General features: G+C 51.9%; 1 protein-coding gene across 7 annotated transcripts in view; it reads left to right on the top strand.

The window, feature by feature from the left end:
- LRRK1 (leucine rich repeat kinase 1) overlaps positions 1–10399 on the top strand; it is a 148997-nt gene extending 138598 nt beyond the window's left edge. For 2 of the 7 annotated variants that reach the window (XM_054257193.2, XM_054257194.2), the window contains 4 exons: positions 1460–2310; positions 2741–2842; positions 4702–4875; positions 7087–8301. In XM_054257193.2, the coding sequence (XP_054113168.2) occupies positions 1460–2310; positions 2741–2842; positions 4702–4875; positions 7087–7549 (1590 nt within the window). In that variant the 3' untranslated portion in view covers positions 7550–8301. Of the gene's footprint in view, positions 1–1459; positions 2311–2740; positions 2843–4701; positions 6145–6487; positions 6778–7086; positions 8302–10263 lie in introns of those variants that run through there. The other 5 variants (XM_008998290.5, XM_078329038.1, XM_008998289.5 and 2 more) reach the window with 4 other exon arrangements.
- Positions 10400–27452: the final 17053 nt, after the last annotated feature.

Genomic DNA, 27452 nt, shown 5'->3' with positions numbered 1-27452 from the left:
TTGGGACCCGGCCCGCACCAGAGTGCAGGCAAGCATGACACAAAGTGTTATTGAGGCCACCACGGGCCAGAGCCCCCAGCCAGGGCACCACCTCCCACACGACCAGAGGGAATAGAGCCGGCTCTGTGCAGGCCCTCCTGTGCAGGGTGTCTGCCCCTCCGAGGCCGCCAGGGCAGAGCCTGCATTCTTGCACGCGCACGTATGTTCACACCCAGCCGAGACGTGGCGCTCACCACCCTGGCCGGGGCCTGAGCCAGGATTCCAGATAGAGACCTTGGGCCTGTTTGCCTTGGCTGCCTTCTCTCCCTGAAATCCTGGGGATGGATTTCGATACGCTTGCTTAGGGCATGTTGTCCTGGACAGTGAGCTGTGGGCCACCACTCCATTGCCCTGCATAGCCAGCCTCCTGAGCCCCCCAGCTCCCCACAAGGAGGCTTTCTGCCCTGCCCCCTCACTGGCTCGAGGCCCAGCTCCCTGCTCTGCCCTGACTCCGGCTTTATTCTGCAGACCTCTTTCCACCCCTGCCACAGCCGACTCAGTGTCTAGGCTGCAAAGCTGCACTCTGTTCCCGGCTCTGCCCTGGGAGGTACCCGGGGAAGGTCCGGGGTGAGCCCAGCATTTTGCATGGTCTCTGCAACTTTGGCCTCTGCCCCGTGACCTCTGGTGGGTGTAGAAGAGCTCATTCTTCATTGTGGGGGTGGGAGGCACCCTGAGGACCCCATCACCATCAGCTGGACCGCAGGCATCTCAGACAGATGTAAGCCGGGATGAGGGCTCAGCAGGCTGAGACAGGCCCCCATAAGAGGGTTAATAGGACACGGTTTCTTCCAGAATTAGTTCAGCAACACATGATGTCCACCTGGGGCAGGAGCCAGGTGGAGTCACAGGGCCACAGAGATAAAGGAGACCAAGCCCTTCCCTGTGCCAGGCCAGTGCCATGGGGATGCTGGTGGGAAGGGGGCCCATCCTCATGGAACACTCCACCTGGTGGGGTGGCAGGCAGGACTAGGAGGCAGTGCACAGATGCCTGCCATGGCCACACTGCTGTCACGTGAAGCAGCACCCAAGAAAGGGCAGGCACCAGGTCCTGCCAAGGAGGTCTCAGTGGCCTCAAGGAGAAGGCAGCTCCCTGCTGCTCACCCTGCAAGAAGCTGGCACCAGCAGAGGCAACCCATGTGGTCCAGGTGACATGCGACCTCGCTTGGTGCCACAGGCCCTGCCTCTCGGTGGTACCTTCCTTTCTTTGCTGCAGGGATGGTAGATGTGGCTCTGCTGGGCCAGAGCTGCACTTCCTTAGGACCTGGTTTTCTGAGAGCTTTGCTGTCCTGAGGTGTGTTGGTAGAAAGCCGCCTGCCCACCCAGTGTGGGCGCAGATGAGTGCAGTGCCTACTCTGTGTCTCTGTTGGAATATGGAACGTGTGAAATGGAAGGGCATGACAGATCCTGTCTCCCCCTGCAGAATTCCTACCTGGTCTTAGCGGGCCTCGCTGATGGGCTTGTGGCTGTGTTTCCTGTGGTGCGGGGCACCCCAAACGACAGCTGCTCCTACCTGTGCTCACACACGGCCAACAGGTCCAAGTTCAGCATTGCAGATGAAGACGCCCGGCAGAACCCCTACCCGGTAAAGGCTATGGAGGTGGTCAACAGTGGCTCTGAGGTCTGGTACAGCAATGGGCCGGGGCTCCTTGTCATCAACTGTGCCTCCCTGGAGATCTGCAGGCGGCTGGAACCCTACACAGCCCCCTCCGTGGTGACGTCGGTCGTATGCAGCTCTGAGGGCAGGGGGGAGGAGGTTGTCTGGTGCCTGGATGACAAGGCCAACTCCTTGGTGATGTACCACTCTACCACCTACCAGCTGTGTGCCCGGTATTTCTGCGGGGACCCCAGCCCCCTCAGGGACACGTTTCCTGTGCGGCCCTTAGATATGGAATCCCCGGGCAGCCACACGGCCAACCCAAAGGAGCCCGAGGGGGACACCATCGCGGATGTGAGCATCATGTACAGTGAAGAGCTGGGCACGCAGATCCTGACCCACCAGGAATCGCTCACCGACTACTGCTCCATGTCCTCCTACTCCTCATCTCCACCCCATCAGGCTGCCAGGTCCTCCTCAAGCCTGCCTGGCTCCCCAGAAAGTTCTTCCAGCGTGCCTTTCTCCACTGACTATGAGGACTTGGACAGGCTACACGAGCCTGGCGCTGCCTCCGACAGGTCTGAGCATGAGCTGACGCCCATGGACGGGGAGACCTTCAGCCAGCACCTGCAGGCCGTGAAGATCCTTGCTGTCAGAGACCTCATTTGGGTCCCCAGGTAAGTAGGTGAAGGCACTGTCCAGGCCGTGCCCACTGCTCCTGCTCTGTGAGCAGAGCAAGGAGAGCCCCTGGCTTCCTTAAAGATCACGTGGGGACTCAGCAGGGGCTGTTCTTCCAAGAGGGTTGGTTCCCTCCATTGGGAATCAAAGCGACGTTTTTCGCAAATCTAAGAGTGGCCGCATCAAAGCTCATTGCCTGCCAGAGAGCTTAAGGTACCACACAAGGAAAGCCACAGTCAACTGTGATTCAGTTTCCACTGGGAAAATTCTCCTCTACTTTGGGGTCTGTCCCCTCCCTGTAACTTAATCCCTTAGCACAAACTGCACGTCTGTAGCCTCCCTCCCGCGCCTTTCTGCACATTGGCCCCACTCCCCTGAGAGCGTGGCTGCGGACAAAAATGCTTCCCCTTCTGGGTTTTGGTTTCTTAGGCACGGTGGAGATGTTATCGTCATTGGCCTGGAGAAGGATTCCTGCACCCAGCGGGGCCGAGTCATCGCCGTCTTAAAAGCCCGAGAGCTGACTCCACATGGGTAAGGCTGAGGGGCAGCTCCTTTAGGACCCAGGCAGCAGCATGAGCACGGAAGGCCCCCGCAGCCAGTTCCCTCACTGTCCATTCTCACAAACAGTGGATCCACCAATGTGGCCGTAAGGCAAAGTGGGGACAAGATGGGGTCCCCCAGGCAGCCCCTAGTGGCTCTGCACTGGCCATGGCTGCCTATTTCTGGAGTACCCAGTGTACCTGTAGCTCAGGTACCCTACCTAACAGATGCCTCCAGAGCCAGAGCTCAGCTGCAGCTGAAATGCAGAGGCATCCAGGCAATTGGTTCCCTGTTCTTCCTGCCAAGCAGGAAACCCTGCCCAAGGTGCCCGTCTGCCCACACAGCACCTGATGGAGCCTGCAGAATACCCATCTCCAAGCCTGGGTCTCACCTCCTGCCCTTCCTGGGCTGAGGCATGGTTCAGTATACCCATCTATGGGTGGGTACCCCCACGAGGCATGCCAGTGTCCTCTGCAAGGGTGTACTGGACAGAGCGGCCTGTCCAGGACATGGTCTATGTGGCTGGAGTGATGTGAGGCTGTGCCAGCTGCAGCTCCACACCGTGTTTACTCCCCTCACTTTGACAACTGAGCCCCACATGGCAAATCTCTCTTATGAGAAGCCCTCAAGTGTGTGTGTGTGTGTGTGTGTGTGTGTGTGTGTGTGTGTGTACCTTGGAGCTCTTCCATTTTGCACTAGGCCTGTTTCCCTGCAGCATGCGTTATCCCCATCCGTGGGCAAGTGGGTTTTTATTTCATCTGGAGCATAAGAGGGTGAAGAAACCCTGGTCAGTGTGTTTCTCCCAGAGCGGGACCATGACCAAGGCAGCAACCATGACATCCCACTCCCGTGCCCACCAGCTTTGAACCTTTGCAGTGAGTCCTGGGCCAGTGACCCTTGCTCTGTAAGTGATTCTGGAAGCAAGATCTGGATGTGCTCCTGAGCTCTGGTGGAGCCCGTGGATGGCAGCCAGGAGCTGATGGAGTTGCCAGCTTGCAGGTCGGGCTTCTGGAGGAAATGGGTGTGCAGCACCCAGGTCCTTGGCGCACCTGCCATTACCATCCTAACCTTTAGCTGTTGCTGCTTTTCTGTCCCCTAAAGCCAGATTTTACCTTTTTCCCACCACAGGGAGAAAGAGGCCCCAGAAGCCAGTCTAAAGGGGGCCCTGGCAAGGCCATGTGGAGTAGAGGCCTCTGGACATCCCAATTTGCAGGAGCGCCTTGGCGCTGTGCAGGCCACACACACACAGCACAGAGGAGGAAGGGCAGTTAGTAGGTGCTCAGGGTGGGGCACCCCCAGGGCAGGGAGGCCACACTGTGGCCCAAAAGGAAACTTGCTGCGCATCTACCGGTCCTGCAAAACTGTCCAGTTTCCAAAAACGTACTGCTGACTGGGGCAGTAGGTTTCCCATGTAGTATATGATCCTGCATTTCCTAAGGAGAGAAGAATCACAGGGAGCTTAGTGGCAAGGGAGTTGAGTTAAATGCGGTCATGAGCCATTCACAAGCAGACATTTGGGTCGAGGGTGTTTTCAAGACCCTTTGGGGACCGAGTCAAGGATGCCTGATCTGATTGCCTCTGTGGCCTTCCAGGGAGTCAGATTCGCACAGAAAAAGCTCATGGACATGAACTCATGCCCACAGCTCGACTTTGCTCTTTATAAAGCCTAGGCTCATAGGCGGGGCCCTCAGGAGAAGTGGTGCATCTGAGCACACCTGGGAGAGGACTGGCAGGCAGACACATTCCCGTCCCCTTAGCCAGCTCTGCCTTCCTCAGATGGCACCGGATGGGGGTCCCGGCCCCACCCAAGTCGGACCCCTGTGAGTTTCCTCAGACCCCTTTCTCTGCAGGGTGCTGGTGGATGCTGCTGTGGTGGCAAAGGACACGGTGGTGTGCAGCTTTGAAAACGAAAACACGGAGTGGTGCCTGGCTGTCTGGAGGGGCTGGGGCGCCAGGGAGTTTGACATTTTCTACCAGTCCTACGAGGAGTTGGGCCGGCTGGAGGCTTGCACACGCAAGAGAAGGTAATTCCTGTGGAATGACAGTCACGCGTGCAGAGCTGGCTGGTACCGGGCTGCAGCCTGACCCCTCTGCCATCAGCCTCTAGTTCTCCAAGGCCCTAGAAGACAGATGGAGTTCACCATTGAACTCCTCGCTGCTAAGAAGTGCTGAGAAGTGACCTGCCTGGTGGTGGTGGTTCCAGGGTTCTCCGGTTTTCTGGAACAGAGTTATCTGAATACCCCATACCCCGACTGCTGATTTTACAGCCCCAGGGAAGACAGTGGGATCTGGCTGGGAGGGGCCTCCTCTGGCCTCCTCCATCAGTCTCCTGGAGCAAGGGTGGAGGATCCTATTCTGAGCTGGCTCAAACAAAGACGGGCCAGGCCTTCCTTCCATCCCCAGGTCTCAGATGGAATTACACTAGGGGCCCTCTGTTGGGAAGCAGTTGAGGTAGAGCAGGAGGTGGGGGCTGTGACCCCTGCCCTTTCCCCCCTGGAGACCCCAGGCTCTCAGCACATTTCACAAGCTCCTGAGGCCCCCAGGCCTGGGCCAGCTTGGGCAAGCCAAGATCAGATGTCTCTGTGTTCAGGAAGGTCTCTGTGTGGGAAAGCCCTCCGAGGACCCTGGGTGAGTAGTGCTGCCCCCATCCAGAGAATGAATGAGTTCCTTTAAGTTCACAGCCAGAAAACCCAGGGTTCCATAGTACAAGGGCACCAGCTCAGCCTTTACATTCTTCTCCAGCGACAAAAGGAAGGAGAAACTCAATCAGCAGTACTTGAGAAAGGGCCTTGTGTTTACAGCTTTGTGAAGTAAATTTGGACGCAGCTGGAGCACAAACCCTGTTTGTTTGCACATAATAATCTTGTTTATCACTTTAAAAACTTCAGTAATATCTCAGCGGTCAGGCTTCTGGTTGTGAAATCAGATTGTATGGGATTTATACCAAATTATGTATTTGCTAAACATTCACTCCACACGTGTACAGCAGAGTACGAAAAGAAAAACTGTCAACAGGATTTACGGATACAATAGCAAATATGTTATAAATTATGCGCGTGCATGCATTACGCTCAGGCACACCACATAGGCACACGCACGTGCAAACAGAGCCACTTTTTTGTCCAGAGTTACCGTTTGGGGCTCCTTCAATCAGAACGCAAGTTTGAATAGAGATCATACTCCAGCTGAAGTTTCTTGACCCTTTTCTAAAATTATAAAGATCAAACTGTGTATTTGCTGGAGATGCAGGGAGATGAGGCTCTTGTAACCTGAAAATAAACAGATTCTTTCAAGAATGAAGCTGTAGCCTCTGTCTTTCGAGCGCTTATGACCACAGCACAGGCTCAGCCCCTGCCGGACCCACTCGCTGGCTGGGAGTAACGGGCAGCCCCTCCTCGCCCACTGTGCCTGCATGCAGGTGGTCCCTGAGCAGCTTCCATGGGTGGAGACCCTGCTCTGTCAGTCACAGCCCTGGAAAAAACAACAATTCCCACTTTTTTTTCTTTTTACCAGTCTGGGCACCAAGTCCCAGGGGGCTGAGGGTCTGTGCTTACTGCCCTCCTCCCTGCCATTCTTTCACCCTCGTCCCACAGGATGGCTGCAGGGGACCAATTCTCCCTTTCCTCTCATTTCCAGTGCACCACAGCTGCCCAGTTCACCCCCAAATGCAAGCCAGATTCTGTCTGCCCCACGTCCCAAGCTTGTACTTGGCATCACCTGAAGCCACACTGCTTTGTAGGCACCAAACTCGCCCTCTCCTACTCCAGGAAAAGCCCAGCCCCGGGCCTCACAGAGCCAGGGGAAGGGATCTCTTCACACCACACTTAGAAATCGTATGGGCCTCCAGTCCCAGCTACCCAGGAGCCAAGGCAGGAGGATCCACGGAGCTCGGGAGCTGGAGGTTGCAGTGAGCTATGATCACACCAGCTTTCTAGCCTGGGTGACACAGCAAGACCCAACTCTTAAAAAAAATCATACAGGAAATGACTAATGAACTCGACTCCATGAAACTGAAACTTACATGGAAAAATTAGTCCAAAGCTTGAAAGTATCGATTGAGGAAGAAAAAAATATTTGCAACACAAATGAGAGACCAAGAGCTCACTTACCTTTATTAGAGAGAACATAAACTCAATAAGAAATAGAAAACCCAAAAGGCAAACAGGTTAAGGGCATGGGCAGCAATTGAATTACAAAGAAACAGACCCTTAAACATCAATGCTTGACCTCACCAGACAGCAAGGAAACAGACCTGAAGACTTGAAGACAGCAGTAAAATGTCACTTACCACCCTCGGATTGGCAGAGATTAACCGGCCAGCAACTCCTTCTTGAATACCTACTAAGTGTCAGGCACTGTCACTGGACACACAGACAAGAATCTTTGTGGGGTTTTTTTGCATGTTTGTTTTTGTTTTTGAGACACAGTCTTGCTCTGTCACCCAGGCTGGATTGCAATGACACCATGGTCTCAGCTCACGGCAACCTCTGCCTCCCAGGTTCGAGCGATTCTCCTGTCTGCCTCAGCTTCCCGAGTAACTGGGACTACAGGCACGTGCCACCACACCTGGCTAATTTTTACCATGTTAGCCAGGCTGGTCTCGAACTCTTGACTTCAGATGATCCTCCCGTCTCGGCCTCCCAAAGTGTTGGGATTACAAGTGTGAGCCACTGTGCCTGGCCGAATCTCTACTTCTAGGAGCTCACAGGAGGAGTTGACAATAAGCACCCAAGCACAATAGTAGAGCAGCCAGCTGGACCACCCAGTGGGGGACCTGGGGGCTTGGCCTCGGGCTGCTACATTTAACTGAGGCTGGGAGGCTTGCACCCTGCACCAGGAGGTACAATATGAGACTGAAAACTGAGGGCACTAGGTGCAAGGACCTTGCACGTGCAAAGGCCCTGTTGTAGGATCAAGCCACTGTGTGGGAGGGACAGGAAAGCCTGGCGTGGCTGAAGCCTTGAAGGAGGGGAGGAAGCATGGCCCTGTTCGCACAGAATTGCAAGTGTGGGTCCCCACTGAAGCTCCTGGCAGTTTTAAGCAGGATTATTACATGTAATCATCTTTACAAATCACTTTGCTGAATGGAGGATGGATTAACAAGGGGGTAGTTGGAAGTTGGGGCTACCCCTTGGAGGGCATTTTGGCCTTATCTACCCAAGTTTCAAATGCACATACCCTCTGACCCAGCAGGTCCACTTAAGTATTCGTTCCTAACTATTTATAAAGGGGCCCAGGGATACAGAACAAGGATGTTGATTCTAAGAACAAGCATCTCTTAGAATATGGCCCCAAACAGGAAGCAACCCGAACCTCTATCAGGAGGGAAGTCATAAAATTCCTGCATGTACAACAATACGGTACTCTGCAGCCTGTCAGAGGCAGGCAGTGCTAACTGCGCTGGTCTGGAATGTTCTCCAAGATATAATAAATGCATTTTTTTGAAAGCAGCTTGCAGTGCAGTGTGTATTGAGTTACCATGTGTGTAAAAGACACTGTAGAGTTCCACGTGTATGCACAGGGAAAATATTCCACAGGACACCCACAGACGTGGCAGACACTGGTCTCCTCTTGCAGGGAGAGCTGAGGGCTAGCATAGAGGAGGGAACCGTTTATTCTGATCGCACACCTTCCTCTCTGCACCCTGAGTTGTGTGCGTGCCTCATGATGGAGGGAGGTAGGCTGGGAAGGGCCTCTGTCCTGAGTCCTACAGGTGCCTCTTGGCCTTGGTCTCCAGAGGTAATGGGGTGTACCCCTCTGTCTGCATTCCTATGTGGGTGTCTGACTCCATGGAGGACAGGTCCTGGGGAAGGGCTGGGTCCCCTAACAATCCTGTCCATCTGACTCCATGCTCCTGGCTGAACCAGAACCTCCCTGGCTGTCTTTGGCATAAAGGCACAGAGTCCCAGCCGAGGTGGGTGGACCACGAGGTCAGGAGTTCCAGACCAGCCTGGCCAACATGGTGAAACACCACATCTACTGAAAATACAAAATTAGCTGGGCGTGGTGGTGTGTGCCTGTAATCCCAGTTACTCAGGAGGCTGAGGCAGAGAACTGCTTGAACCTGGGAGGTGGAGGATGCAGTGAGCTGAGATCACACCACTGTACTCCAGCCTTGGTGACAGAGAGAGACTCCGTCTCCAAAAAAAAAGTTATGCTTTTGCGGCTTGCTTCACTAGCACCAGGGAAGCGTATCTTGTTAGCATGTGCTAGACCGGCCGGTTTGAGCGTCTTTCCTAGGCCTGGAGGGGGCGGTATGTGCAGGCCGTTCCTAGTAGCTAGGATTACAGGTGCATTCTGTAGATTACACGCCTAGCTAATTTTTGTATTTTTAGTAGAGACAGGGTTTCACCATCTTGACCAGGCTGGTCTTGAACTCCTGACCTTGTGATCCACCTGCCTCAGCTTCCCAAAGTGCTGGGAATACAGGCCTGAGCTACCACGCCTGGCTGGAAGTATATCTTGTTAACATGTATATGTCCCACCAGCATATCATAAGAGTGGGGCAAATGACACCTTCGCTTCAGGAGGTAGACATCAGACCGTAAACAAACTCAAAACTTCATGAAAACCTGGAGCTTCTAACATCCTACGGATACACACATACACGTATGTGCAGATACATCACATACACATACACATGACACATGTGCGTGCACACACATTTAAGGGAACTCAGCTCATCATGCAGGAAGGATGCAGCCTAACACCTGAGCTCATGTTATGTATGAAAGTTTTATTTTTGGTGCCACAAAGAAAAATTAGTACTGGGGCAAAGGATCTCTCAGCCAAGTAATTCTTTTTACTTCCTGCAGAGAGGGTAGTCCCACGAGCAATCTTGCCATAAGAGTCCAGCAGACAAAGGAAAGCAGACATAATTATTTCTTATGCATTTGGGGTTGTCCTTACTGCTGTGTCTGATCTCCACTGGCTGGAGCCCGACCTCACAATCTAAACTAAAACCCGATTGGCTAATAACTTGAAACTTTTCTAAACAGGTAAAAGCAATGGAGAGCAAAAAAAAAGGAAGTCCAAATAAGGAAGGGGCAGAGCCTGTGAGCGGGGACCTGCCTGTGAGCATGTCCAGCACAGGTATCTTGGTTAAAGTACAAGGACATAGAATGTACTACGTGCCTGTGAGCATGTCTAACATAGACATGCTATGTAGGATAGGGCTTCTAGCAAAAAGCAAGAAGGTTTTTTGAAGAAATGGTTTAAAACTAACTATTATTTCTAACATGAGTTTTTCTTAGGAAACCTTGAAGAGGAACTTTTCTACTTCCCACAGCTCAGGTTCCAGTCACCTTGGGAGGAACAGTTGGGAGCACTGCCCCAAATGAACCATCGACACCCTGGCCCCTGTGTCCTCAGCTCTTATCTGGTCACACTCTGAGGCCTTGCCTCTTTTCCAGGGGTCTGGAATAGTCACCGCAATCCTAGGAAGGCTCAGAACCGCTGGGAAGAGCTATGAGCACCGGCAGGAAGACGGGGAGTGGGCTGAAGACGGGAGGTAGGAAACAGGCTTCAGCATTGGGGTCAGTTCCAGAGAAGGCAGAGTGTTCATTGTGTAACCAATACAGCATTTTACACGTGTTTTGACTGGGTGTTCGAAGCACTAGAGAGCGTCTAACATTTTAGACTTTAAATATTTACTAGTGGGATCCAATAAGAATGTTGAATCGGTGTTTCACTGGAGGAACTGCCAGAACTCAGGAGCTGTATGTTAGATGTAGGAGTGGTATGTGACCGTTTGGAAAGGGTTGATGGTTTCATGTTTAGCAGATTCCTGAGCCTGGTAAGTCGGGTATCAACCGTGCAGTCATGCTCAGGGTTCTGCTCAGGCACTAACGCGTGAGGCCAGCAGCGGCCTCACAGCCTGGCACCCAACCTGGCTCCCAGGAAACGCTCATGTGGTTGAAGGCAGAGGGATTTGGCCATGAAGACACTTCAGGTTTGCTGGCCAAAAGTGCTGGGATGACTGACTCCATTTCTGTGACGTAAGGGCAGAAAGATCTGGAAGAGAGTGGCATCCATTTCCCAAGGGCACCTTCACCCCACTCCAGGCTAGATACCCCTTGCCTCCCCTGCACCCCACAGGGTTCAACTCACCCAGAAGCCCAGAGAACCCAGGAGAGGTGTGAGCAATGGAAGAAAGATCAGCACAGGGCCCTCACCAGGCACACCGTGTCACTCAGCAGTGGGGCAGGGACAATCCTCAGGGAGTGGGACATATTAGCTGGCCTCTGGGAGGCTGGGAACAATGGCCCTACAGCATCCCACAAGTCTCAAGTGCTAGGGTTCATCCCTGGGGGCTGCAGATCAAAGACCCCGACCAGAAGCCCACAGCTCACGGCACGGCAGCCCACTGTTTCTCTTGTGCTTCTCTGGGGTGACGGTGGCAGGGAGGAAAGCTGTCTCTGACATTGCTGTGGTTCACATCTCTGCTACTTCTCTCTTGCCAACAGGAAGCTTGACCCCTGGAAATTGCCCTCCAGTTGCTGTAGGCCCCCTCCCCATTCTGCAAACCCCTTTCCCAGGCACGGGCGTGCCCACTCAGAATTACTTCTACGGCTCGGTAGCAGGAGGCTACATTCTGGAGGCTGGAAGTCCAGGGTCAAGGTGTCAGCAGGATAAGTGTCTCTGGCGACCTCTCCCCTTGGCTTGGGGATGACCACCCTTCTCGCTGTGTCCTCACACAGTCGTCCCTCTGTGCGTGTCTACGCCCTAATCTCCTCTTATAAGGACACCAGTCCTACTGCATTAGGGCCTACCCTAATCGCCTCTTTAAAGCCTCTGTCTCCAAATACAGTCACACTCGGAGGTACTGGGGGTTAAGACTTCAACACATGAATTTCAGGGGGCCCAGTTGAGCCTATAACACCTTTGTGTTCTGAAAGCTGTATGGGGGGGGTGGTCCACAGAGCATAAAGGCCAGCCAGAGAGCATGCCTGAGGGTGAACGGAGGCTCTGGAAGGAGGACGGTGAAAGGCAAGGAAAGGCACCCGCAATACAGTAAGTGAAACAGGGAGGCCTGGGGATCATGTTTATTCAAAAACTGTGGAGTATAAATGTAGAAATGAAGCAGGAAGGACATGGACCAGCGGTGCTTACTCCTGGCTGCTGGGATGGCCCCTAACTTTTATTCCTTTCTTTTAAGCTGTTTATATGTAGAATTTCTTTTGCAATAAGAAAAAAAATCAAAGTAATGAAATTATTCTTTTTTTTTAAGACAGGGTCTCACTCTGTGGTCCAGGCTGGAGTGCAGTGGTGTGATCTCGGCTCACTGCAGCCTTGACTTCTCACCTCAGCCTCCTGAGTAGCTGGGACTGCAGGTGCACACCAGCATGCCTGGCCAAATTGTTTCTATTTTTTGTAAAGACAGGGTTTCACTCTGTTGTCCAGGATAGTCTCAAATTTCTGGGCTCAGGGGATCCTGCCACCTCGTCCTCTCAATGTGCTGGAATTACAGGTGTGAGCCACTGTGCCCAACTAAAATATTCATTCTTTATTACTATAAAATTACTATGGAACCAAGGAGTGCACATCCATGCTGTGATTGGTCCCCTTTGGGACTCCAAGCATCCTGGTAGCAACACCACAAAGGCACCATTGTCAGTTACCCAGTTCCCAGAATCCAGAAAAAACCCGTTTGTCCAAGTGGTATGCAAGGCTTGCTCCTCCAAGGCTGGACAGGAATTTCATTTTCCCGAGGGTGCGGGACACAGGGCCTTCTGCAGTGTTGTCTCTTCTAACTGCCTTGGACAAGGGGGTAAAGGGGGGTGCTCCCATCCAATCACTGTTGGCCCTTGAAGGCCTAAAGCATGGGTTCCTGGTTTCAGAAGGACCCCAAGGTACTGGCGTACTTAGTATACCCAACCTCCAAAACCTCCTCCTGGAGTGAAGTTTCTGAATGAGAGGGAGGCTGGGTGCTGGGAGTGCCCACCTTCTGATGAGCACAGCTGGTGTCCTTGCCCCGGATGGGGAGAGGCAGCGGCTTCTCTCAGCCCTGGGGGCTGGCCTGGAAGCTGGACCTCCAGTGCCCTCCCTGCTTCTATAGAGAGTTGAGTTTCAGATCACTGCCATCCAGAAGCCGCGTCTCCCTCTGCCATTTACCAAAGACTAAGGGATAGGGCCCAGTGTTCTCAGCCACCCCTACCCCCCACACCAGTGTCTGTCTCCTTCCCAACTGGGCACTTTCCAGAGGCTGGGTAAATTCTGGTGGCCCAATGCATTCTGCTGGTTCTGCTGCCTGGACTTAACGGCTGTCATCAAAATTCCCCTTGACACGTGTCCCCACATACTCCTCAGCTCCCGAGTCCAGACCCTTTGCCCAGAGGTGCCATGAGACCTGGAATTCACCAGCCCTCCAGAGCCCCAGCAAGACAGTGGTACCAGAGCAGTCTCAGGCTGTGCTGAGGACCCCGTTCAGAGAAGGCTAGGCCGGCTCCACCAGCGTTCCACCACCGCCCTCTTGCCATGTCCCAGATGATGAACACCTTTATAGGGATCAATGCACAGCAGGCCGCTGTGGCCAAGACCTGGGGCCTCCTGCCCACTCAGCTCCACCTGGGGTGTGGCGTATCCTTCACTGCAACCCCCACCTCAGTCACTGCTGTGCCGCTCTCCGATCCTCAGCTTTCACATCTGTAAAACCAAGGAATTAAACACTGGACCTGCATCCAGGACTTAGCAGCGCGGGATGCTCAGCAAGACTCTCAGGCGCCAGTCACCCATTTCCCGAGTTCCCGCTGCGGCCCGTCAACTCCCACCGCCCCCAAGTGCTGTGCATCAGCGGCCCCACCATTTAATCTCATGCTTGACCACACTGAGGCCCAGAGAGCGAGGATCTGCTGCCGCGCAGCTGGGAGCCAGCTCAGAAACCGGTTTCTGCCGACTCCGATGGGGACTGCCATTTTGGATGCTGCATCATCCGTCCCTCCCAGGCTCCGGCTTGGCCCCCTCACTGGTGTCATCCAGGAGCTGCCCAGTTCTGGTCTCACTGGTGTGGGTGTGGCAGGCTGCGCAAGCACACAAGCTCCAGAAGGTGCTTATTCTGCACCCCCTGGAGAGCCTGCCTGGCCCCTGTCCTCCAAGCACACAGTGACCCCCATGCAGATCCTAAGAGGCCCTGCAAGGCGGTGGTAGCTTCCAGCACACAAGCACCAGCAGCTGACCTCTTCCCTTCCTCCAGAGTGGCCTCTGGGATGTGCTGTGTGCTGTGTGCCAGGTGACATCTCTCCCACCCCAATCCAATCCTCCATCTCCAAGTCCAGCCAAGGCAGCCACATCAGCCCTGCCCTCCAAGCAGCACAACCACTACCCAGGTCTGGAGACAGAGGAGAACAGAAGGCAGGAAGAGGATGGGGGTGAAGGGAAGCTTCAGCCAACAATGAGGTAGAAGGAACTAGAAAACACCTCCACCTCTGAAATAGCAGCATCAGGTCACCGAAGCCTGAAATCCAGTGCGGCGGGAGAAGTGGAAGTGAATGAACTCTTTATCTGGACTTTCTTTATCAAAACGGTTTAAATTGGATCCAAGGCACACTAGGTGTTTCTGCCCTCGGTGCAAGGTTTCTGCTCCTCAGTGGAGCCGTGGAGCAGACAATGGCTGGAGCCCAGCCTGCCCATCAGTGGGGCCCACTGGGCAGGGGCCCAGAGCCTGCACAAGGCCAAGGCAATCTCAGGAATCAGGGCTGGACCCTTTCCAGCTACTTGCCTGCCCACCCCAGAGGCCCCTGTCCTTTGAGCTTCCCATTATTGATTTCCTTTTCATTCACTTTTATGTTCAGAGGTCAGACCTGAGGGAACAGAGAAACTCTGGGTAGTGCAATTTGATGCAGGGCAGCTGGGGTCAGGGTCAGAAAACGGGCCTACACTCCCTCCAGCACCTCCCGGCTGGGTGACCCACAGCCGCCTCCTCTCTCCCGGGACCTGCGGCTCCTCCACGCCCTGCCTCCTTGGTTGTGATGAAGAACCAAAGGCTATGTTCCACAAACTACCAGGTTCCTTCGCAATGGAGGCCATGGTGGCCTCCAGACAGAAAAGCCCAGGACCCCGAGTACAAGGAGGGGCAGCCGGGAACTGGGCCTCTGCTGGGCCCTGGAAGCCGCAGAAGCCAAAGACCCCGGGGCTTTGCCCCAAACCTCCCCCTCAAGACCACGCTGAGGACTAAAGGAAGGGCCAGAGCTCAGCCCCAGGGGGCTTTTCCTTAATGTGGTGATGAGCGTGGGATTTGGAAACACAGGCCCAGGTTCAAATCCTGCCTCTGCCAATTGCCAGCTGCCAGACCCAGTGCAAGTTTCTACCCCTCTTAGATCCTTGTGTCCTCACTGACAAAGATGGAAAATAATACAGGGATGGCATTCTGGAACAGCAAGTTGTAGGGGTGTACAGATCCCCTACACGTGGGGATGCGTAGACAGATCCCCACGCGTAGAGGACGCCTCGGGGACAATGCTGCAGCCCCCACCCTGGCTCCCAGAGTACAGGTCAGGTGCACAAGGCCTCCAGTCTTTCCTGTCAGCACTCCTTGGGGACATCCATGCCCCCTACCCAAGCCCACCCTCCTGACCTTGGCATGCTCACGGCCAGTGTTACATCTTTCCTGCTGTCTACTTCTGTTCCAATCAGGGAGGAGATCCTGAACCTCAGGCTTGGCCTTAAAAGTTCTCTTCAGCTGCACACAGCTGCCCCCAGCACAGGGACAGGGACAGGAACCAACAGCAAGGGGCCTGGCATTTCCTAAGCAACAAGGACCTACGGAGGAACTCCCTTCGCTCAAGGTAGGGCATCTGCTCCTCCCAGTTCTCAGGGAGGGATTGCATCAGGTCAGGGGCTGGGCTGAGAGGACTTCCTTACTTGCTATAGGGAGACAGGCAGGTGGACACTGGAGCGGGGAATGTGAGGGTCTGGATGCAGAGTCTTCCTTGTCGCCCTAGAAAATGTGACACTCCTCATTGCAGTCCCTCTCCCAAAAACCAACCCTCCCCAGTCACCATTAACTTCCAGGTAGTGATGGGAGACAGGGGAGAGGGGCCCCTGGGCAAAGCTAAGGGCTGGGCCCTCTTTCTCCTACAGCAGAGAGAAAGAACTCAGCAGACCATGGTGGCTATCAGCTGGGGACTTGGGCAAAAAGGTCTGCTGTTTGCCAAAATGTAACAGCTCCTCTCCCTCGCTGAAGCCCAGGAGCGGAGGGAGCCCTCCCAGCCCCTCCAGCCCGTTCCTTAGGGCACCTGCCCCATTCAACCCTCCGGCGGGAGCAGTTCCCGTGCCTGTCGCCAGGGGGAGCCCCGCTCCAAGTAGCCGGACCCTGCCCTCCCTCTGGCTCTACCTGGCCCCACCTCGACAGGGGACCAGCCAGCCGATAAATGGCTGCCCCTGGGCTCCTGGGCTCTCTGAGAAGAGTTTGTGGCCTTGATGAGTTTACTTTACCAAGTATTCCCAAGTATGATGCCTTCTGGGGAGAAAGGAACCCTTGTGGCGGGTGTGGATGAATGTAAATACAGACACCCCAGCACGGGCAGGCAGAGGCCCAGAGGAGCCGGCCGGTTGTGGGGCGACTTTCTTCTCCAGACGTTCTAGTTGGCATCTTGTATTTCTTGTGCAATAGACATTTTTTTGCAATGTAACTTGGCTTTTTTGCACATGCTACAGGCTTATGAATAGTCTGGTCTCTGTGTGCATGCACGTGTGCGTTTGTGTGTGTGTGGTGTATATGTGTGTGTGTTTTTATGTGTGAATATGTGTGCGTGTTGTGTATGCATGTGTGTGTGTTTTATGTGTATGTATGTGTGTGTGTCTGTTGTGTATATGTGTGTGGGGGCTTTTGTGTGTATATGTTTGTGTGTGTGTGTCTGTGTGCGTGTGTGCACACACACATGCTTTAATGTCCCCAGCGTATGGCCCCATGGCCAGGTGTAAGCCTGGTCTGTGTCCACACTGGGAATTTCGGTGCTCTGCAGCCCGGGATCACACTGGGAATAGGGGAAAGAGTAGAAACAGGTCTGGAAATCCAGAGAACACTTTTCCTGAGAGAGTCTCTTGACAAAAGTAGCTTCTACAACTGCAGCGGTCCCACAGCTCACAGCTGGGACCTGCTAACCTTGTGCTGTTCTCAGCAAAACTCCTCAGAACTCAGCCATGAAAGGCAAGTACAGCTCACACTCGTTTCAGCCACACAGAACCTGTATTCCACCAAGAACTCATTTGTATTAGCCTGCCCTTGATACAAATAGGGCAGAGGATGGCAAAGGTTCTGTCCCAAGGCCCCTAAACTGCAGCCACAAAGGGGACACCATCCACCAAGGAAGCTCTAGGTCCCTGGGGGGCTCTCAGGACCCCCCCCACCACCACCACTTGGCTCCAGAGTGAGGCTCTGCCTGGCTCCCCTCATTCCAGAACCACAACTCACAAGCCAAGAAACACAAGACCAAAAGCCACATGAACAGTCACGGATAGTGAAGGAGACAGGCCAAGCCCCTGGGGAAGCCTGGGCACTCCATCAAATTGAGTGGCCCTGTGGATGCCGGTTAACTCTGAGCTTGCCCCTTTCGCCCAGCCACGGTGAAAAGGCAGAGATGGAGGGGCCTCCCACATGCCTGGGTGGCCCAGCTCTCTAATGGGCCTGTGGAGGACCTGCCCAGCAGCTGTTAGGAAGAGAAGGAGGCACTGGAAGGGCCTGGTCAAGGCTGTCTGTGCAGCTGGACTGTGGCTGGGGTGGAGTGGGAAGGAAAGCCAGGAGGCTGGCACATCAGATTATGTTTTCCAAGGATGACCATGATAGTACCTCCCAGCCTGTCACTCCTCCCATCAGGAAGTGGAGTCTATGTCTCTTTCCCTTGTATCTGGGGGGCTTGTAACTTGCTTGTTACCACTAGAATGTGGTGAAAATGATGCAGCATGATTTCCAAAGCTCAGTGGAAAAAGGCAAGGAAGCAGACACTCACCTCTGGAGCCCTGAGCCTGTAGGCAAGAAGTCTGACTGTGATGAGGCCGCCATGCTGTGAGGAAGCCCAAGCCACATGCAGAGGCCATGTGTTGTGGCTGACAGCCTGGCTGAGGTCCCACCGACAGCCAGCATCATGTGGGGGAAGCATGAGAGATGGCATCTTCAGATGGTTCCAGCTGTTGGGTCCCTCTCAGCTGTGGAGTCTTTGCAGTCGAGGCTGCAGACTTCACAGGATGGAAGCAAGTTGGCCCTGCTGTGCTCTGTCCAACTTCCAGACCCACAGAGCCACAAGCATGGGAAGATGGCTGTGGTGTGCTGCTAAGTTTTGGGGTGCTGTCTTAGAAAACAGCAGTCACTGGAACAGATAGTCCAGGGAGAGATTCAGAAAATGGCGCCAGCCAACCTTCTGCTCTTTTCACTTTCGTGAATGCTGCTGGGACCCAGGAGGCCACAGGTCTTTTGAAGAGCTGCCCCGACTCTAGCAGGTAATGACTCAGGCTCAGGGGACATGTGAGTTGCCTCTGACAGAGAAGCCCCCTCTGCCTGGGGCACAGGGAACCAAACTTAGCAGCTTGTGCCTGGCAGAGCTGGCCTCTTCTTCCCAGGCCTGAGGAAGGTGCTGAGCTCTGGGGTGAATTGGCCAGGCCTGCTGGATGAATGGGGCCTCCAGAGTAATGGGTGGCTATAGCACCAGCTCCTTGCCAGGCCCAAGTGTAAACCACTGCTGCTGTGGCCTAGCGACCTTAGAGAGGAGACACACCTTGCCTTTGCCGTTTGTTTCTGGCCGGGGCTCTGCACTCCTCTCCATCAGCTGCTCTGACTCATCGGGAGTGGACAAAGGGACAGAAGTTTCCAGGAAAAGGGAAAGAGACTGCAGGCAGGTCCTGTGGCTGTGGAAGTGGATCTGGGGGTGGGGGGCAGCGACAAGGCTCCCAGCTCCAGGGGCCCAAGTGGCCAGCAGCAGCCAGGCCACAGGCGGTCAGCAGCTGCCGTCATCGCCCATCAGACTATCTGTTTCCAAGGAAGAGGCCCTAGGAAGCCGCAACACAGATGCCTTTATTCTCCCTGCTGAGATGCCAGCCAGGGACTAAAGGGCAGGAGAGAGGCCCCTGAGGTGGGGTTTGCCTCCCAGAATGTGCAGCCGGAAATGGCCTTGACCTTCTCCCATCCCCGTTGTGCACACGGGAAACAAAGGCCCAGGGAAGGGGCCGACCCGAAATGTGTCGTTGCCAGGGCAACCCAGCCACAGAGCTCACAAGCCTGGGAAAAAGCTGTTGTTCATCGTGGGGTGGATGTTTGTCTTGTTTTGATTTTTCAAAAGCCTGAACCAAATCAGCTTTTTAACATGCTGCTCCAGAACACGGTGCTACTTGCAGACAGCCTGAAGAGCAGACGCAGGCAAAGCTGATGGTGTTCAGACACCCTCACAAAACATCCCTGCAGGCCTCCTCCCTCACTTCTCGGCAGACCGCCATGTCCCGTCTGTACCCGAGACCCGGAGACCCGAGGGTCAGTTCCATCCCTGTCCGTTTCCCTCCAACGGCAGCTTTCATGTAGGAATGAGGTCAAAAGATCCAAGTTCACTGTCCGCAGTATGATGCAGTTGCCCTACTTTCTCTTCCCTGAAAAGTTAGGGAACTGACATTAAGGAGGTCGTTCAACAGGATTTCACATTGTCACACAAGTTTAATCACTGTCACATCAGAACAAAAGTCAGTGCTGATACAGCCGTGTGTGGCATGACTCCAGACTTCTTGGTGAGGAATGGAGATCCTTTGGCAGAATTCGAGCTTCCCTTGTTGCAAGAGAAAGCAAATTCACCTTCTGGAGAGGCCTTCTAGCATCAACCCTGGCTGGAGGCTCTGTCCATTTAGCTCCTAAATGGACATTTCAGGTGAGCCTCCGGTGAGGTGAGCAGGGACCACAACCTTCCCCTAACTCCCCAATCTTCATTGTGGGGTCCAGACCTAGGCAGCTCCCAGGCCCTAATTCAGTTTCACAGAGCAGCAGTACCCTCTTTAAGCCCTGCTGCTCCACCCAGCATGGCCTCCAAATCCCCCTGTGCCTGCCCCTTCTCTTAGGCACCTCCCGTCTGAAGGACAGTGGGGCAGATCACCAGCATGCACCTGCAGGAGGACTCAGTGAGAGGAGGGAGACAGGGCAGCCAGGCACTGCTGTGCTGTGCCCGCCCTGCCTATTGGACTGGCCGAGGGCAGACTATGGGGACCTGTGCTCAGGTTTTAAGAAGAGAGAGATCATTCCAAGTGGACTGAGCCATTCTATATTGGCACCAGAGTGGCAGTGGCTCTCGCATGTGGAGGAGCACACATGAGAACTCCCTGGAGCACTCCCAACTCTAGATCATGGCAGTCGCAGAGAGTCTTAGGAGGTAGGGGGTCTACAGAGCTGGTGGAGGACCCTCGGGGTCCATAATTGCCGCTGTGACTGGGCCCCGTTTCCAGGCTATGCCCGACAAGGCCAGGATGGCAACCTCTACCTCAAGCCTGTACCATGCCAGCTGGCCCCAAGGGGCTTCTGGGTGGAGCACCAGCTGGGTACACCATGAGGATGAGAAGGTACGAACTGAAGATAGAGTGGTGGGAATAATACAAATTAATAAGCCATGAGGTGAGATCACCTCAAGGTGACTGGTGAGTGTAGGCTTTGGCTCCATGCTCCTGCATCTAAGTTCTTTAAAAATGCAGAAAAGGTGTTTAAGAAAGTAAGTTAATTCCTGGCAGTGCTGGAGATAGGTGGGTATAGCAGATTGCATTTTCCAAGATGGCTACAACAAGACCTTCTAACCCACATAGCTTTTCTCCCAAAGGACTCAGACGCTCCTCCTATCCAGAGTTGGGGTCTCTCCTTCCTCTCCTGGAACCCTGGTGGGCCAGTGACTACAGCAAAAGCGATGCCGATGCCATATGACTAGCTGGGTCAGAAAGGCTGTTTCCATTTCTGCCTGACCCTCTGGGCAAGCTTGTTGTTGACACCCAGACTCCATACTGTGAGGAAGCCCAAGCCACATGAAGATGACACAGGTGGGTGTTGCATCTGATGCCTGGATAAGCATCACCCCCAACCACAGTGTGACTGCAGGCCCATGAGAGCAGGGCCTTGGAACAGGACCTCCCCAGCCAAACCCATCAACTCTCAGAGCCAGGAGAAATTATAACAAAATGGTTGTTTTAAGCCATTACCTTTGAGAGTGATTCATTACTCAGCAACAGATAACCAGAACAGAGATAGATACTTTCAGTGGGCCAGAAATTATGCAGCAGCCGGATCAGTGAGAATGAGGAACCATAGCTCCCCATTCTGGAAATGGTGGCTACTTCCAGTTCAGTGGGAGCAGGTACAAGAGAGAACAGGGCTACAAGTGACTGTTAGGTGCTAAGTGCCTGCCTCCGGAAGACCCCCACCTGGCGACGCATTACTGCCTCTCACCTGCAATTGCTGAGGGTAAATAGCTACACCACTCACAGATGTGTCAACAGCAAACCCCCCCTTCTAAGATGAGCACTTAATGAAGACACTGAGAGAGAGTCACCAAACTCAACAGCTAAACCGCCTAGAGAAAGTAAGTTCTCATTAGAAAGAAATGGAAATTTTAAAAGAAGTATATTGGTCGGGCATGGTGGCTCACACCTGTAATCCCAGCACTTCGGGAGATTGATGTGGGTAGATCACTTGAGGCCAGGAATTCAAGACCAGCCTGGCCAACATGGTGAAACCCTGTCTCTACTAAAAATACAAAATTTAGCCAGGCGTGGTTGCAACAGCTGTAATCTCAGCTACCCGGGAGGCTGAGGCATGAAAATCACTTGAATCTGGGAGGTGGAGGTTGCAGTGAGCTGAGATTGCACCACTGCACTCCAGCCTGGGTGACAGAGTGAGACCCTGTCTACAAAAAGAAGAAGAAGAAGTCTATTAATATATTTAGAGAAACAAAGATCAGGCCACTGGAGAAAAAAAAAAGGAACCAACTGAAGATCTTAACATATGATTGCTAAAAGGAAAACTCAAAAAAACCAAGAAGAAAAGTGGAGGCCCCTGAAGAGCAAGTTTCTGGAGTCTGAAGCTAAAGTCCTGTTCGGAGCGTAGCACAAAAGGAAAACAGCATGAAAACCGTGAAGGAAATGTGAGGCTGCATGGAGGCTCCATGCAGAAGCTGCCAAACCATCCCATAGAAATTCCAGGAAGAGCGGGTTAGAATGAGAACACACTAAGAGAAAGAGTAGACAAGAAGTATATTGAAACCTATTCCCCAAAGACTTGAAAAGATAGAAAACTTGGATAGCTCACTTGCCAAAGGATTTGGATAGATAACGAAAGACTAAAGTAGAAGACTGAACATTTGTTTAAATGCCTGGGCCCAGCTGTTTTACAGACACTTTTTCCTTAACCTTCAAAAATAGGTAATGATTATGTTAGATAAACTGCTTTGGACATACAGCAATCTAGAAAGTGAATTAACATATTTTTCAGGATACTACAAGGTTGATTCCAAAATGAAAGGAGAGCACACTAATGATCATCTATGCAAACATTTTAATATATTAGCAAATCAAATCAAGTAGCATAGTAAAGGAAAACCCATTATAACCACATAGCATTTAATCCCAGATAAGCAAGACTTGCTCGACAGTAAGACTCACTATGTTAGCTTACGAGAGTAGGAAAAGCTAAATGAGATGAACCTCTCAATAGATGGAGGAGGAGGAGGAGGAGGAGGAGGAGGAGGAGGAGGAGGAGGAGGAGGAGGAGGAGGAGGAGGAGGAGGAGGAGGAGGAGGAGGAGGAGGAGGAGGAGGAGGAGGAGGAGGGGAGGAGGAGAAGCAGGAGGAGGAGGAGGGGAGGAGGAGGAGGAGAAGGAGGGGGAGGAGGGGGAGGAGGGGAGAACTTTTTAGCTATTGTTTCCTTCACTTGACTAGGGCATTCTCTACAGACTCCCAGCAAAGATCCTACCTACTGATGAAGCCTCGGAAACCTAATTATTAAAGGCACCACTTTCTGCCCAACGGATTGTGAACATTTTGAAAGACTGATAATATCAAATGTCAGTGCCAAAGGAAGGTTAGGTAAACAGGAAAGTCGTCTTATTGGGCAATTTGATTAAAAAATAAAAGAATGAAATTCTGTCACAGACGAGCCTGGAGGACAATACACTTAGTGAAATAAGCCAGACATAGAAAGACAAACACCACACAGTCTTGCTCACGTGTGGAAGCTAAAACAGTGGGTCTCACTGAAGCAGAGAACAGAAAAGTGGTTACCAGAGACTGGGGAGGGTAGGAGGAGGGAGAAAGGGGAGAGGCTGCTTAATGGATACAAAATTACAGCTGGATAAGAAGAGTGCATCCTGGTGTTCTAGAGCACCTGTCCCCAACCTTTTGCACCAGGGACTGGTTTTGTGGAAGACCATTTTTCCACATCCCCCCAGGTTGGGGGATGGTTTTGGTGTGATTCAAGCACATCACCTTTATTTATTTTTATTTATTTTCTTTTGAGACAGAATTTTGCTCTTGTTGCCCAGGCTGGAGTGCAATAGCAGGAACTTGGCTCAACGCAACCTCCGCCTCGCAGGTTCAAGCAATTCTCCCACCTCAGCCTCTCGAGTAGCTGGGACTACAGGCATGCGTCATGACACCCAGGTAATTTTTTATGTTTTTAGCAGAGACGGGGTTTCTCCATGTTGGTCAGGCTGGTCTCGGACTCCCAACCTCAGGTGATCTGCCCGCCTGGGCCTCCCAAAGTGCTGGGATTATAGGCGTGAGCCACCGCACAAGGCTACCCATTACATTTATTGTGCACTTTATTTCTGTTATTACATTGTAACACATGATGAAATAATGGTAAGACTCTTCATAATGTAGAATCAGTGGGAGCGCTGAGCTTGTTTTCCTGCAACTAGACTGTCCCATGTGGGGGTGATGGGAGACAGTGACAGATCAGCAGGCAGTACATTCTAATAAGGAGTGTGCAACCTAGATCCCTTGCATGCGTGGTTCACAGGAGGCTTTGTGTTCCTATAAGAATCTAATGCCGACACTGATCTGACAGGCGGCGGAGCTCGGGTGGTAACGTGAGTGAGGGGGAGCAGCTGTAAATACAGATGAAGCTTCTCTCCCTGGACTGCCTCTCACCTCCTGCTGTGTAGCCCGGTTCCTAACAGGCTACTGACCAGGACCAGTCTGCGGCCGGAGGACTGGGGACCCCCGTTCTATAGTACTTTAGGATGACTACAGGTAACAATTTATTTATTATATATTTTCAAATGGCTAGAAGAGAAGAATTTGAATGTTTCCAACACAAGGAAATGATAAGTGTTTGAGGTGATAGGTATATTAATTACCCAAATTTGATAACCACACATCATATACATGTATCAGAATATCACAACATACCCTGTAAATACACACAATTATTATGTGTCAATTAAAAATAATCCAAAAGGCCAGGTGCAGTCACTCACACCTGTAATCCCAGCACTTTGAGAGGCCGAGGCAGGCAGATCACTTGAGGCCAGGAGTTTGACACCAGCCTGGCCAACATGGCAAAACTCTGTCTCTACTGAAAATACAAAAATTAGCCAGGTGTGGTGGGAGGTTCCTGTAATCCCAGCTACTCTGGAGGCTGAGGCAACGGAATTGCTTAAACCCAGGAGGTGGAGGTTGCAGTGAGCAGACATCGTACCATTGTACTCCATCCTGGATGACAGAGTGAGACTCCAACTTGAAAAATAACAATAAAAATAAAAACAATAGGAATCAAAAATAAATAAGTTAGAATAGGACAAACAGAATTTTTACACTGGATCTAAAACTTTTAAACAGTTAAGAGGCAAAAAAAACACAACGAGACACCACTTCACATGCTGTAGGATCACTGTTATTATTACCGTTATTTGAGACAGTCTTGCTTGGTCGCCAGGCTGGAGTGCAGTGGTGCAATGTGAGCTCACTGAAACCTCCTTCTCCAGGGTTCAAGCTATTCTCCTGCCTCAGCCTCCTGAGTACTTGGTACTGCAGGTGCCTACCACCATGCCCAGCTAATTTTTGTATTTTTAGTAGAGACAGGGTTTCACCATGTCAGCCAAGATGATCTCGATCTTTTGACCTCTTGATCCACCCGCCTCGGCCTCCCAAAGTGCTGGGATTACAGGCGTGAGCCAACGCACCTGGCCAACTATTATTTAAAAAAAAAACATAAAGGGAAATAGGTGTTCACAAGGATGTGGAGACCCTTGAGACCCTTGTCACTGTTGGCCAAATGTGAAATGATTCAGCCACTGAGAAAGACAGTATGGTGATTCTTCAGAAAGTTAGACATCAAATGACCACGTGATCTGTCAATTCCACTTCTGGGTATACACCCCAAGCAATATGCTTGTACACCCATGTTCATAGCAGGATTATTTGCAATCGTTAAAAGACGGAAAAAACCCAAATGTCCATCAGCAGATAAATGGATACACAAATTGTGTTCTGTCCACACAGTGGGGTATTATTCAGCCTTCTAAAAGAAGTAAATGTCGACATGCTGAAACATGGATGAACCTTGACAGCATTGTGCTAAATGAAATAAGACAATCAGAAAAGGACTCAAACTGTATGATCCCACTTCAGTGAGGTGTGTAGAGCAGTCAAATGCACAGTCAGAAAGTGGAATGGTGGTTGCCAGGGGCTGTGGGGTGGGAGAATGGGGAGTTTTTAATTCATACAGCATTTATGCTTGAGATGATGAAGACAGTTCTGGAAATGAATGGCTGTGGAACACCGCGAATGCACTCATTGGGAATGACTGCCATGGGATTGTGTACGAAACATGGTTGAAATGGTAGAATGTGTGTTGTGTATATTTTACCACAATGAAAGAAAAATTTAAAGTTATAAAGTTCTTCCGTAAATAAATTTTTCTGGGAAACTAGGAGAAAGTCAAAACAAGACAATGTGGTTTTGCATCGTAGCATCCTCAGGGCCGCCCCCCAAGCGGCTGGGACTATAGTTGTGAGCCACGATGCCCGGCTCAAAATGTCCTACTCTTGACACACTAACGCCGACGTTTATGCTGTTTATCATCTGATGTCACCCTGCTGGAGGTGACAAGGGATGGCGATGATCTGGGTTTTCTCGGGAAGCCCCGGGGTGGCATTTTGCAGGCAAATGTCCCATGGCTCTTGGATGACTTGGGGTACCTGACTCGCGTGATTAAACTCACAGCAGACTTAAGTGTTGACACAGAACTGCCACATTGTTAATTTTCTTTGAGAGGTGCCTTTTCAAGGAGCTAAATGAATGGATTTCCCACAAGGATTTCTGGCTGGAATTTCCAGAAGGCTGAGTCATTGGAATGGCACCTGATGTGCCTCAGGTTGAGGAGTTTTGGGGCTGCAGCCTCCAGACAAAGGGGGCGCCCATTAAGGTTAGAGTCCAATCAAGCCTCATCCCCTTGGACCTGATGGATAAACCCAGACAGCCACTAACTGCCCGAGCTGCTTCTTTGCATGCCGGTGGGGTTTTGAGTTCACATTGAATAGTGACCCCCCCCTTTTTAAATGAAATATGGTACACATTGCTAATCTATAAAACAGACCAAAACAGTAGTTTGTAGGTATAAATGGACTTTATATATTCAACTGTATAACCGTGGTGGGACAAGGTTCAAATTATTAGCATGAGGAGTTAGACAGTGTCACGCTCCCCTGCTCTCAAAGGGCAAAAGCCATAGAGGTCAGTTTTCATTTTCTCTCTTCAAAGGGAAGGAAAGCAATGAGGGTGGGGGCAGAATATATTCCACAGAGGATGCCACATACCAGGTCCCCCTGGGATTTCAGTGTTAAAGAGTAGGAACACACATGGAGATTTTAGTAAGAAATCTCTGGAGACCAAATCCTTAGCTGTTTTAGAAAGGTGTAAGTAACACTGGCATTACTATCTGGGCTGTGTTTCTTTAAGTATGACATGTATTCGAGTCCAGATCATGGCAGGGGTGACAGTAAAAATTGAGGTTTATAGTGGATGGATTTCCACCAGCCTTGTTTCCAGTCTATTTTTGCATTTTTTCCTAGTTATAGAACATTAAGGAAATTTTGATTCGCAAAGACAATTAGCTGCCAATGACAAGACTGTTAACAGTTTTGTCACAGAGATGAAAACCTCTGTATTCTAAGGTTTGTGCTAAATTGAGGAACTAGCAGCAAAGTCAATGGTTTAAGTTCCAATTTATAAGTAGTTGGTCATATTGAATGTGTGTGAGTAGGTGTGAGAGTGAGATTAAGAGAAAGAATGGGGAAGGAGGAGGGAGAGAGAAACAGAGACAGAGAGACAGAGAGAGAAAGAAAGGAGCACGTGTGTGTGCACATGCCTGGGTGGCTCAGGCACCTTGCATATAGTTAGAAATATATGTTCAATGAAAATGAACAAAACGTAACTCTCCTACTAAACCTCCAGATTCTGCAAGCCACCTCTGCAGCTGCTGCCCACTCTGCACCACACCTTCTCCTCCTGCTGACTTATCATCCTCTTCCCATCCTGCCTCGCTAGATGGAAGTGCTGGCTGACTTCAAGCTGACAGGCAATCCCAGAGTTCAGTTCCATTTAATCACCCACCCTTTGTTCAAACATTTTAACGACTGAACTTTCAGGGGCTGTAT

The sequence above is a fragment of the Callithrix jacchus genome, chromosome 6 (genome assembly GCF_049354715.1).
Source record: "Callithrix jacchus isolate 240 chromosome 6, calJac240_pri, whole genome shotgun sequence".
NCBI lineage: Eukaryota > Metazoa > Chordata > Mammalia > Primates > Cebidae > Callithrix > Callithrix jacchus.
The sequence above is the reverse complement of the archived record's forward strand: the minus strand, read 5'-3'. Positions and strand labels throughout refer to the sequence as shown.